This window comes from Xenopus tropicalis, chromosome 1, assembly GCF_000004195.4.
Source record: "Xenopus tropicalis strain Nigerian chromosome 1, UCB_Xtro_10.0, whole genome shotgun sequence".
NCBI classification, from domain to species: Eukaryota; Metazoa; Chordata; class Amphibia; order Anura; family Pipidae; genus Xenopus; species Xenopus tropicalis.
In genome coordinates, this window is record NC_030677.2 from 54,697,124 (window position 1) to 54,711,304 (window position 14,181).

At 36.1% G+C, this 14,181-nt stretch overlaps 1 protein-coding gene across 1 annotated transcript in view; it reads left to right on the plus strand.

The window, feature by feature from the left end:
* The window catches only part of dchs2 (dachsous cadherin-related 2), a 172,217-nt gene that overhangs the window by 85,054 nt on the left and 72,982 nt on the right, over positions 1-14,181 (plus strand). Inside the window, exon 3 of the mRNA XM_012955977.3 lies at positions 8,890-9,121. Within this exon, the coding sequence (XP_012811431.2) occupies positions 8,890-9,121 (232 nt within the window). The remainder of the gene's footprint in view (positions 1-8,889; positions 9,122-14,181) is intronic.

Genomic DNA, 14,181 nt, shown 5'->3' on the forward strand with positions numbered 1-14,181 from the left:
CTGTATAAGTATGTGTATATACTGTATGTGAACTGGGTTTCGATTGGAGGGGTTGAACTTGAGGCATTCTGGTCTTTTTTCAACTCAGCTTAACTATGTAAGAGTTTTAAGTGTCATTCATAATTAATTAAAAAAATAAAAATCAACAATGTGGCTGTAAAATTTGCATTTTAAATCTGTACTTTTGTATCATCTTATTAATACCATATTGAACTGCAAAGTACAATATATCTATGTATATCCTTTTTTTATGCTTTTTAGTTTTCCCACAACCCTAGGGGGTTCATGTCTTTGTTTTCCTTTACTCCTTTACTCAATTAATTCTTAAGAAATATCTTATTGCTGTAGGTTGGGTAAATTTTGCCCTTGTGCCAATGCCAGGCAAACCTACTATTAATCCTCATACATTTTTATTTGTAATTGTTTTTACTCTCACTTTATTTATAAAGAAGTTCAAAGGTCATCAAACATTTTTAAAGACCATTTGGAGAGTATTCCTCATGCATCAGAAAGATATAAAATTGTTATACTTGCTCCTGTCAGCGACACCTACCCATTATAATTTTTCTCATCCGGATGATTTGTATTTTTATTTACAGACATATGTGCAGTAATATTGTTAATTTAGACTGGAAAAAATACAATTGTCTATCAAGTGCAACACCACCAAATGATCACAAGTGCATATATATATATATTTTGATATATAATTTGATCAAGTACCTTTAATGAAAGTGGTTTTACTTGCAACTAGCTGTAGGGAAATTGCAGGGACTGCAATTGTGGGCATAAATGGTTCCTTATATCTTTATACAGTTTGGTCATTTCCCTATGGGACCAAACTGTAAATTATATCCTTATAAATGGTGCTTAGTGATGTAATTTCTGTCACATGACTCACTTGTAAATTACTGCATAATAAATAAAGTACCCCCCGTTGTAAAATATGGTGATATTAGAAGTCACCTCGGAGTTCCATGACCTGTATAAAAAGCCTTCAGCCTTGTGCTTTTAAATGGTCATGGAACTCCTCAGTGACTTATAATAGTCATAGTTAGGGAGTACCTTATTCAATATATAAAGAGTGCTTAGTGATGTCATCAGTTATAATCCATTATGTACCCCCTGTTGTAAAGTATGAGGATATTAAAAGTCACTTTGGAGTTCCATGATGTATATAAAAGTTCTTGACATTCGGACTTTTGTCTTAAATGGCCTTGTAACTCCTTGCTGGCTGTATTTTATGACAGGGGTTACATTATTCCCTAAATAAACAGACACCTACCTAACACAAACATATATATTGTGCAAAAATGATGTTAAGTTAGCAACCATTCGTTAGGTAGCGTTAACTGGTCAGCTTTTGGAAACAAACATCTGTTTGCTATCTATTACTAGATGTTGGCAAACTTAAGATTTTTTATTACGTTACCTGGTAAGTCTTTTTTTTTATTTGATTTGTGTTATTGAATCATACTCTGTCAAGTATAAGAGTGGGGAAATGAAAGAGAGGAAAAAGCATATTGTCATATTATATACATTGCATTGTAATCAGCATCATGAGACAAAAGATAAAAAATGAGTGACTCACATGACTAACACAGGATATCCATAATCTAGGGGGGATGCAGTTGTGTAGACATTTTTTTTTACTGTATGTATAACTCAGGGCATCCTTAGGCAGTTGCAAAGTAGATTATTATAATTGGGAGACTGATGTTTCCCCACCCCTGCATTAAATGATTAATATCATCTCTATGTATTTGCAAAAGGCATATGCGTTTCATGCTAATGAATTATTATAGTGTTAGAAGTTCAGAATTAATATAAATCAACTGCACCACTCAATAGGAGCAGGAGGCCTTCATTACACTGATGATATATAATTTACAGAAATGTCCAGGGGATGCTCAGTGGAGCTTAGGCATGAACCTGAACTAACATTTTGTCTTTGAAAATTTACATTTTGTTTTTTTAACTAGAATTATTATTTCCTGGTGGGATCTTAAATCTGATTTTGTGGTCTTTGCACTTTTTCCTTTCACACTCATTATCTCTTTCCTCTCATCAGTAAATGGTACTACCAATATTCTGTTAAAAGCCTTATGCTTATTTCAGCAAACCTTCATCTGGAACATATGCTTGCCTTAGTAAACAGATCAGCATCTCAGAGAAATAACAACTGTTACTTTTTCATTTAAAGTGAGAATTAATATAGAGTATCAATTATTTTGTCTTCCATACCTTGCCTACTTAAAGGAAAAGTAACACCAAAAAATGAAAATGTTTTAAAGTAATTAAAATATAATGTGCTGTGTAGTCATGGGGGCAGTTATTCAAGCTGGTAAAAAGAGGAAAAGGCACAGGTTACATAGCAGATAACAGATAAGCAGATACAATATATTACACAGCTTATCTGTTATCTGCTATGCAACTTGTGCCTTTTCTCCTTTTTACCAGCTGGAATGGCTGCCCAATGGCTACACAGCAGCTTTGTTTATATAAACTGAAGCAAACACACAACTTTTACCAGTGCAGGGCAATAGCACATACATATATTCATTACTTTGATACACATTAATGTTTTGGTGTTACTGTTTCTTTAAGTGTATAAAAGTGTGTATGCACAATAGGTGGATGTTGCCTTTAACATGACATGTCCATCTGGAGATTCAGTGCAAGAGATTCTCTGAAGGTAGCACGTTTATAAGACATTCCAATAATGGGCCTGACTCTTTCTATGCACAGGGTTAATGATCTTTCATTATTGTGGGGCTGCAGTGGCTAGGGGGCAAAATGAAGTATGTTAGAGTGAGGTTTAGAGATAATGCTAATTTTTGCTCTCTAAGATACTACTAGAAGCCTAGTTTTGAAGGTCATTTAGGGTGGGATTTAAGGAGAATGCTTATTTGGTGCCCTTGGAACTGGAACTGATTGGCTATTTGTAACTTTTTTTATGAGCTGAAGTACAGCTCTGGACCTTAAAGTTGTTGGTTACCTTGTAACCCATAATACCTTGTTGTAGAACAAGATTTTGAGACAAGGTTCTTGGCCTCATTGCCAATGGGGCTGTCAACGCTTCTCTGTACATATTCTATATGTGTTTGGCAGGCAAAGTGTTAAATACTGCTACCAGAATTCTCCTCTCATCCAAGAAAGTAAAGGCCCCATCTCTGCTGAAGTCCTTATCATGGCTTCCCATAAAACAAACTCATTTTCATTACTTACATACACACATACACACATTAATAGGAGAGGAGGTGGCATCTAATGTACTTCATTATTTTTGCTAATGAGCTGCAAAGTACCTGATTACCAGCATTACTTTCCCACAATATAAACTGGTTCAAAAACTGTTATATTGAGAACTACACAGAAAATATTGCTGTATAAAAAAAAGGATGAGTTTATTTGAGAAAAACCAGGTCTAGAGCACAGAGGGGTGCAACAACATACCTGTCAGTGCTTATTAAAAAAACACTTTCATCTTGGTTTACACTGCAGTCTGCACCTCACACTGTCTGAATGACACAAACATTATGGGAGGGGTAGGGAAACTTTGTGACACCCCACAATCACCCCTAATGAATACAGCATCAGTCAGCTGTGACATGTGACTCTTGCTGTAATATCATAGGTAGAGGGTCTCCAAGCTAAGTCACGCACACAAATATCAAACTTCTTTAGATTAATTTTAGGTACCAGTGGATTGTAGCAACAATAACTTGGACATAATTGTTGAACAAAATATTCAGAAACCGGTGGTACTTCCATTGATATAAAAGAATTGCATCAATAGATCACACACCCAATAAATACCAGTTGCATTAATAGGATAACTTCACCCACAGCTGTCCAGCCCTCAGCGTACTAGAATTCCTAGCATAGAGTCAGGTGCCTGGAAACTTTGCATCGTCTCAGATCTAAAGTATGCCCCAGGAAGGAGGACCTTAAGCACATACCTATATAGAGGCTATGCAATTATAGACAGTAAGGAGGGAAAAGAATTGAGAGGCATGCAGTGATGTACAGGGAGTGCAGGAACAGAAGTGAAAGTACTTGCTATGCCTGAGGAATAGAGGCAGGGAAGGTAGTATATGAATAAAAAAAACATTTATAGCAGGTATTGATGATTTAAAGGAACAGTAACACCAAAAAATGAAAGTGTATAAAAGTAACTAAAATATAATGTGCTGCTGCCCTGCACTGGTAAAAGTTGTGTGTTTACTTCAGAAAGTCTACTATAATTTGTGTAAATACGCTGCTATGTAGCCATGGAGGCAGCCATTCAAAGTAGAAAAGGCACAGGCACATAGCAGATAACAGATAGAACACTATTGTATTCTGCAGAACTTATCTGTTATCTGCTATGTAACCTGCGCCTTTTTTCCAGCTTGAATGGCTGCCCCCGTGGCTACACAGCAGCTTATTATATAAATTATAGTAGTGTTACTGTAGCAAACACACCAGTTTTACCAGTGCAGGGCAACAGCGCATTATGTTTTTATTACTTTAAAGCTCTTTCATTTTTTGGTGTTACTGTTCCTTTAATAAAAAAAGACTTACGGTTCATGTTTAATTAAAAAAAAAAGGGTTTTATTAAATAACTTTTTATGTATGGGTCGTTTCTAAAGACTGTGCAAAGCTTTAAACACTAAACACTGACCTGGAAAAGGAAATAGCTACTCCTCCTAATGCTTATGGCACTGCCTGAAGTAAAGGTGAGTATAACCTTTACCGTACTACATATGGCTACAATCTGTTTGGAATTGCAGCCCATTATCGATGCAGCCCACCAAACCTAATTACCGTACTTGCTTAAGTCAGTCTGTCACTACCATGCCAGTCAAATGCAAAAGTAACAGCATTGATCTTAAACAGAAAACAGCTTAATTTTGCATTTGAGAAATTAGCTTTTAACATTTGGGAAGTGATTTCCCACCTTAGTAAATCAGCTCCTAGATGGTATATTCTGTTATATATTTAATTTGCTCAATTTTTTTTCCTGTCAATTCCAATAAAGTCCTTTTATCTATAACAATTTAATACCCTTAGTGAACAAAATCCTTCACATGAAGAATGTCTTCTTTTGTTGTCAGTGGGACACAGTCAGTTGCAATTGTGATCACGCTGTCATTTGCTCTTTTTTTCCAATAAAAACTGCTTTTATCTTCTAGGAATTTTATGACAGAATGGAAGAGCAAAACATTAAAAAAGACTTTTGATGACTTCAAAAAGTAGACTGCCGACCATATGAAATCCTTTATAATTATAATCAGAGTCCAAATCCCAAGAGTATATTGCATGAGTGGCTCACATATTGTGCATTTGAGTTTAGAAAGAGCTTTATAATTCTATCAGCAACATTCAGTCTCACATTGCCCTATTAAAGTTAAATTACTTTTGGGAGACAGAAATAAGAAACTATTTGGATAATCTGGCTTTTGCTGTTGTGCAAATATAGAGACAGCCAATGTTCAAAATGTGCATTGTGCAAAACGACACCATTCTTTAAAGGTACTTGTGGCCTAAGCCCCTGCTTGAACCTCCACATAGTTACACTTATTCATACTGTGTCCGTCCCACACCATGTTCCAAATCACACAGAGGTGTCATTTCTACACTGATCACTAAAAAATATTCTGTGCAAATGTAGTTACAGGTTGCATTGGATACAATTTTGTAAGGAACATATTTTCCTCTAGGCTACAATTCCACCCTAAGCATGGGTAAATATACTGCATTGCGGTATAGAAACATTGTGAATTGTGTCTGAAATTTCACTTTGCACACTTCACTTGCACTCATGAATAACCCCCTATATGTCCTATAAGACACTTACATAATGTGTATGATATCTGTGAGAAGGTTTAAGGTCTAATAGATGATTTTAAACCATCTGGTATTAGCTGTGTCGACAAGTTAAGTATAGAAATTTTCATGTTTCAAGTTTGACCAAAGTGTGGACAAGGGATTTATGGTATTTCACCTGGTAAATTATAGGTACCCTGTTTATAAACAGAGTGAAGTATCTAAACGCCCTTGTGGGTTGGAGATGATGAAACACCACAAATATAAACAGACAGAGAAAGGACCTCTTACTTAACTTCTCAGTTGTTAAACAGTTGAGCAGTAAGTTGAGGCACTCCTGGTGTGCTATTTTAAATGTTTCTGTGTTGCTATAAATGCCTTTAGCAAACAAATAAACAAGTCTACAAACTTCTTGACAACCATGGGCTGTAGAGTGTAGGAGGTAGGAGTTCTAGTACTCTTTCAATTAATTGGGGGGGGGGATGCTCAGAGAACCCTGCTCAGATGCAAAATGTCCCACTTAGTTTGTTCAACATAAACAAAAATCTTCAGCACACCACTTACATACATGTTCTCAAAGGGTGCTTAACTTCCACAGCCGCTCCCAAGCCTTTTTTCCATGTAGATTTTTTTATATGCTTTTTGGGGAAGAGAATGGAAGTGGTGGGGCCCAAGCATAATACCTCGATGCTTCTGATTAAAGTTGCCATTTTACCAACCTCATTTTGATGATGTTTCTTTGTGAAAAGCTGCTTGATCTTAGAGTCCTTATAAAGTCTAGACCCTGAAAAACGAAAACCTCTCTCTCTCTCTCTATATATATATATATAGTAAACTTACTGCCCCGACCCAGCATTTATCAACCTTATAATAGTAATGATCCAGGTGTTTAAAGTTGTAGTTCCAAGATGTAGGTAATTGTGATCCATAGCAGTATCAGTCTGACTGCTTACATTCTCTGCATTGTTGGATCTGACTCCTAAAACAATGTTGTCAGTCAGCCAATTAAAGCTATATAAAGAAATGGAGGATAACTCTTCTTACAATGACCCAGAGAACAGAAAGCAATAGGGCAGTATGGTGGCTCAGCTGGTAGTACCTCTGCCTTACCTTGCAATACTGTGGTACGGTGCTCAATCCCTGCCTGGGGTTGTCTGCATGGAGTTTGTGTCTTCTCCCCATTTCTCGTCTAAAGAGATAGATTGACTTAGATCCATATAAAGTTAGGCCTCTTTGTCTTTCACAAATATTTTCATATTGCCTATGATTATATATTGGATTAAAAGTACTTTATCCATGATGCCACTAAAGGGTTAGATTTGCTGTGCGGTTTTCTGCTGCTAAGCCATTAATTCACAAGTGAACCAACTGCTTTACATTTTCAAGGTGACTCAACTACTCGTGTGTTTCCATAATGGAGTTATAATGAAAGCATTTTGGCAGCATGTTACTTCATTCTGAGAGTATACACTCTGCCTTTAACAGATTTTAATTCTCTTAAAGAAATAGAGTATTTTGTAACATTTTTAAATATGTTATCACATAATTGCTTATTTGTTGCACATTTAAATATATGTATTAAAATGTCCTTATTTGTCTGCTGAATTTGTCACCTGATATTCTCAGAAATAATAACAATCCTTTTTAGCATTAAAGTGAATTAAAGGGGTAATTCACATTCAAATTACATTTTGGGTATGATGTAGACAAGAATATACTGAGACAGTTTGCACTTTATTTTTTTGTGTGTGTTTAGCATTTTGTTCAGCGGCTCTCCATTCTCTAATTTGGGCAGCTATCTGGTTGCTAGGTTCCAGTTTATCCTACCAACCAGGTTGTGGTTTGAACGAGAGGCTTAGAGATGAATATAAGAGAGCCGGAATAGATATCTTTGGAATAAAAAGTAACAACAACAATACAATTGTGACATCAAAGAGCAATAGTCTTTTGGCTTTCAGGGTCAGTGAACCCCATCTGAAACAGAAAGAAAACAGGAAAGGAAAATAATTCAAAATCTATAAAAAATAAAAATATTTGTTTAAAAGTTACTAAGGATAGGCCATTCTATAACATACTAAAAGTTAGTTTAAAGGCGAACTGCTTATACCTGTAAAAAATGGATGAACCTTTCTTGGGCTGCAGTTCAATTTGGCTAAATCACTATGCATTAACTCACTGCAACTGCTAAGTAAATCACCGAACAGATCTCACGCTTCATGGCTGTGTTAACTGCCAGAACTCACTGGTGTCCTGCTTGTAGAGAAAACATCTCTACTATTATTGGCTGCAATTAAAGCAGTGTTTATTTCATGAACCAGAGCCTTTAGCTGAAACCCAATAGGAGAATGCGTTGGTGGTGGCAGAAGAGAATATCAAGGATTAAACATTTTACAATACATGCTGTTACTGGAGCAACACTGATTGCCATGAACAATGTCCCTTTACCTACTTGCTGCTTTTTAATTAGTTGAGGCTGACTATAGTTAATGTTATAATTGTTTAAAATTATATATGAAAATATATATCTTTCCAGCTTATATGATAGAAATATGTATGTTCGTGCTGCTAAAATACACACAAGAAATCTTGGTGTTGCTGGTCTTTTTTTCAATATATATAAATATTTGCAAAGAGCAAAAAAAAAAACAAAAAAAAACAGGCACAAGCCTTTACACTTTGCACCCTTACTGTTTTTGTGCCCCTTTGTGCTTAAGCAATTTGCGTCCGGAGCATAGATAAATCACCCCTATGGTTTGCTGTTATTGATGCATAGAAAAGCCACCAGAAAACACAGCAAGGTGTCCGTAGCTTTTAAAATCTTGCTGAAAGATACTAAAACTACTTTGTTAAATCATATACCACATAATTGTTGCTTAGAGATCCATGATCCAAGATCATTATTCAAAAAGTTGTATTCATGTAATCATATACAGCCAATGTGATGTTCCGGTCCACATTGAGAACTTTCTCAAGGTGTTAGAAAGTGCCTGCTTATAAGTATAACAATATTAATTTAAAATTGTTAGGTTGTACGAGATGTTAAGTGTTGTTCTGATTGCCTTTATCTTTGCTTTTCAGGGTGGGCTAAGTGCCCAAGCCTTTGTTCGAGTTGACATTGAAGACATAAATGATAATGCCCCCGTGTTTGAGCCTTCTACATATGTGACAAGCATCAGCAGCCATACTCAACCAGGAACAGAGATCCTTAATGTCATGGCTATAGACAGAGATGAAGGATTGTTCGGTGATGTGACGTATGAACTTCTATCAGGAGAACACTCGTCTTTGTTTACCATTGACTCATCTACAGGTTGTGACATTCATTTTATCATTACTGTGGTCTTTATGTTATTAATAGTTTTAGGATAGCTTTAGAAAGGGCATGCCTACACAATAGAATATACACAAAGTTCTCTGGAAACATCAATTACCCAGATACAGTTACAGATCTCCTTTTGTTAGATCTCACTGTATAAATACATTTATTATTTTATTTATTCCTTAGTATTTATATAGTGCTGACAAATTTGCGCAGAACTTTACAGAGATTATACATCTTTCGCATCAGTTCCTGCCCCAGTGAAACTTAGTATCTAAGATCCTTATCACATTGACACACAGTAGGCCCAATTTAATCAGATAGTACCCTGTTACCCAATGTGTGCTGAATAGTTTGGCATTTATTAAGCAATTCATAGACTTACAGTATGAAATATATACTGAAAGTAATGGCAATAATGTGTACAGTGGGTATGACATTAATAGACAACAGACATTAAAATAATGTTCAATTCATCAGCCTTAATATAAGTGTTACAATAACATGATGCGATCATTAGTAAATGAAATTCAAAAAACCCAGTGCTATTAAATTTTTGTCTGGAACACATGGTATCTAATACTGTATAGTGGGGTTTGGCGAAGACAAAAAAGGTTAATATAGCCCAGAATTTGTAATTCCCCACCCACATGCAATGCATACAGGGAACGAAGCCGCTGATTCTCATGCTGTACAATTAATGATTTTCTGGAGCACAGACGTTTTGGGAAACAGAAGAAATATGAGTTGCTAGACAGGGAAAGGAATGTTTCTCCACTGATAGAAAATTAAATATCACCAATAGTCTCCAATAATACACTTTTGGCCATATCATTATGAGAAAATGAAAGAATGCACAATGGCAATAACAGTTAACAAAACACCTCTATTTTTGTGTAATTTCCATATTACATGGCAAATAAATAATTGCAAACGCATTAATTGGCTGTGTAATGTCCCATGTAATTCCTGACCCGTTAAAATCTAAATCACCACATAATATGATCAGCCAATCAGATTCCAGCAGTTATTAGAAGATATATTAACAGTTTTGCTTTTATTTTGATGACAAACTGGGGGACCAACCTATATTCCAATCATACTAATGAGTTCAGTAAGTGATTACGTGTTTTTGCAGGGCATTCATCTTACATCATTGCCTAATTAACATTTATCTTTTCGCCACAGCAATCTAGCATTGTGACTCAGATGATGAGCTGCAGTGGCTGGGAGAGAACACAGTATGCATGCCAATGCTGTTTTATAGACTCCTTCATCATAGAAACTGTAATGTTTGTATATAGCTACATTTATATTTGAAATTCTTTCTTGAAATTCTTTCTTTAAACATGAAATAAACCCAATAGTATTGTGGTGCCTCCAATAAGGATTAATTATATCTTAGTTGGGATCAAACACGAGGTACTGTTTTATTATTATTACAGAGAAAATAATTACAGAGGAAATCATTTTTAAAAATGTGTCCATGGGAGATGGCCTTCATGTAATTTAGAGCTTTTTGAATAACAGGTTTCAAGATAACAGATCCCATACCCAGGGCCATATTTTTATATAGGCACCCGAGGGCCTGTGCCTAGGCAGCAGCTTCATGGGGGGCAGCCCTTGGGTGCCTATATAATTGAAATAAAAAAACCTCCCCAGCCACCAGATGATACCTTTGCACATCCCGCGGCAGAACTTGGGGGTGAGGGTTCAAAGGGTGATAGCAGGCAAAAATTATCACTTCAAGCAGACACCACCTGGGGGCGAGATTAAGTCCGGTGCCTAAGGTGACACCGAACCTAAATCCAGCCCTGCCCATACCTGTACTAGTCAACAGCAGTTTGATGTACATTTTGCAATGTTGCTGTTTAAAGAGCAGAAACTGTCATAGTTACATAGTTACACAGGGTTGAAAAAAGACCAGAGTCCATCAAGTTCAACCCATCCAAGTAAACCCAGCACACACAACCCACACCTACCAGTCTATACACTCACATACATACACTATATATACAACCACTAATAGTAACTGTATATATTAGTATCACAATAGCCTTGGATATTCTGATTGTTCAAGAACTCATCCAGGCCCCTCTTAAAGGCATTAACAGAATCTGCCATTATCACATCAGTAGGAAGGGCATTCCACAACCTCACTGCCCTCACCGTGAAAAACCACCTACGCTGCTTCAAATGGAAGCTCCGTTCCTCTAATCTAAAGGGGTGACCTCTGGTGCGTTGATTGTTTTTATGGGAAAAAATAACACCCCCTATCTGCCTATAATCCCCTCTAATGTACTTGTACAGAGTAATCATGTCCCCTCGCAAGCGCCTCTTTTCCAGAGAAAACAACCCCAACCTCGACAGTCTAACCTCATAGTTTAAATCTTCCATCCCCTTTACCAGTTTAGTTGCACGTCTCTGCACTCTCTCCAGCTCATTAATATCCTTCTTAAGGACTGGAGCCCAAAACTGCACTGCATACTCAAGGTGAGGCCTTACCAGGGACCTATAAAGGGGCAAAATTATGTTCTCATCCCTTGAGTCAATGCCCTTTTTTATACAAGACAGCACTTTATTTGCTTTAGTAGCCACAGAATGACACTGCCTGGAATTAGACAACTTGTTATCAACAAAAACCCCTAGATCCTTCTCCATTAAGGAAACCCCCAACACACTACCATTCAGTAGATAGTTTGCGTTTATATTATTTCTACCAAAATGCATAACTTTGCACTTATAAACATTGAACCTTATTTCCCAGTTTGCTGCCCAGTTTCCCAATTTTGTCAAATCGCTCTGCAAAGCGGCAGCATCCTGCATGGAACTTATAGTTTTGCACAATTTTGTGTCATCAGCAAAAATAGAAACAGTACTGTCTATGCCCACCTCCAGGTCATTAATAAACAAGTTAAAAAGCAAAGGCCCAAGGACTGACCCCTGCGGTACTCCACTAACCACCCTGGTCCAATTAGAAAATGTTCCATTTACCACCACTCTTTGTAATCTATCCTTCAGCCAGTTCTCTATCCAATTACAAATATTATGTTCTAGGCCAATATTCCTTAATTTGATTATTAACCTTCTGTGAGGTACTGTCATATGATTCCTGGTTATTTATTCTATATTATTAGATCTGAGGACATTAATGTAGTCGGTGTACATGTAGTACATCCTTAGAAATTATTTAAAATAATTTACCAGCAAACTCCATTAGTAATCTGAACCTTGATTATGGAAGCAGGTACCTTTCTCTAAATCTAGCCTTATTGTTGTGCTTTTGTGTAGGTGTCATATTGTTCATCTAAAGCAAAACTGTGAATCTAAGTACAGTTTTGTTTTCCACACAACCAATGGCCCACACACAATGCTATAATTTTCAGAATTCATCTTTCTCTGATGTATGATATATACAGGTATAGGACCCATTATCCAGAATGCTCGGGACCAAGGGTATTCCGGATAAGGGGTCTTTCCGTAATTTGGATCTCAATACCTTAAGTCTACTAAAAAATCAATAAAACATTAATTAAACCCAATAGGATTGTTTTGCATCCAATAAGGATTATTTATATCTTAGTTGGGATCAATTACAAGGTACTGTTTTATTTCTACATAGAAAAAGGAAATCACTTTTAAAATTCTGAATTATTTGCTTATAATGGAGTCTATGGGAGACAGGCTTTCCGTAATTCGGAGCTTTCTGGATAACGGGTTTCCGGATAAGGGGTCCGATACCTGTACCAGCTTTTATGTTCTGCAGTGAAGCTCTGAACTAAATACTGTGCCTCTAGGGTAAAGTTGAATGTTTGTCACCAGTTAGATTACTGAAAGTGTTTTCTGATTTAACCATGTCTATTTTGTTTTGGCACTATGTAATGAAGGTGATGACTAAACACTCTCATTATTAGTAGACCAAATTATACCTAGTTTGTGTTTATTTTTGTTTAAGGACCAAACTTTAAAGAAAATTGACCAATTCTTCCTAAAAGGACAATCATTTTTCCTGAAAAGATAATTTTATTAGTATCAATATTCAATTAAATTAATTGAATCCATGTAAAAATTCTTTATCAAAAACAAAAATTATCATTATCGCCCATAGCCTGTGATTGATTCAGACTAGTAGATGTAACTAACAATGATCAAATGGATAGAAACTTTGCAGGATTTTACATTTGAGCTTTGATAAATCATTGTATCTGCCCCCAACCTATTTGCTGAATGAAACTCTCGCATTATTAAGCAAGCATTTCTATCTTGATTTTGTTATTGGAATGAATAATAAAAAAACACAAATACAAGAGTTTTATATAAATGATACCTATATTGGCTAACAATAAAAATACATTGCAACTTGTAAAGATAATAACATTAATTAATGTTTATTAGGATGGGTTGAAACAAACAAATCATTAGGGTTGGGGAAACTGCCTCATACAGATACAAATAAACAAAAGGAATTCTGGGAATGAATTCCAAACCAAAAAAAGTCCCATTTACATGGGTTTATCCTATAGGCAAAAGCTCACCCACTGGGTTTTTAAAGCAGAAGCCAAGAAAGACGAAAATGGTCTGTAGTTGGGAATCTGATCAGCTATTATCCTGGCTTCTGCTTTAAACCCAGCGGGTGAGCTTCAGCCTATAGGATAACCCCATGTAAATGGGATTTTTTTTGGAGCTTGTTTGGAATTCATTCCCAGAATTCCTTTCGTTTAATAGGATGGGTTGTAAATAGTCATGACCATGTAGTCATAATCATGACCACAGGCTTCAGGACATGAAGGTGTTAATTCTTAAAGGAAACTTGGAAACTGAACGAGAAAGGAAGATCTATGAATTCAAATGTATGGAGTTATTTAACACATTAAGACAGGGCCTTAATTTGTTGTCAGGTTTCATGTCACACTGTGTGACCTGACTGAATCCAGCATTAAAAAGCATTTAAGCTTCAGTCTAAAAAGAATCTTTGTGTATTTCCTTACAGTGCTGTGAAACAAATTGTGCAATATACAAACCATGAACATATGGGGAGCAGAACTCCCCAA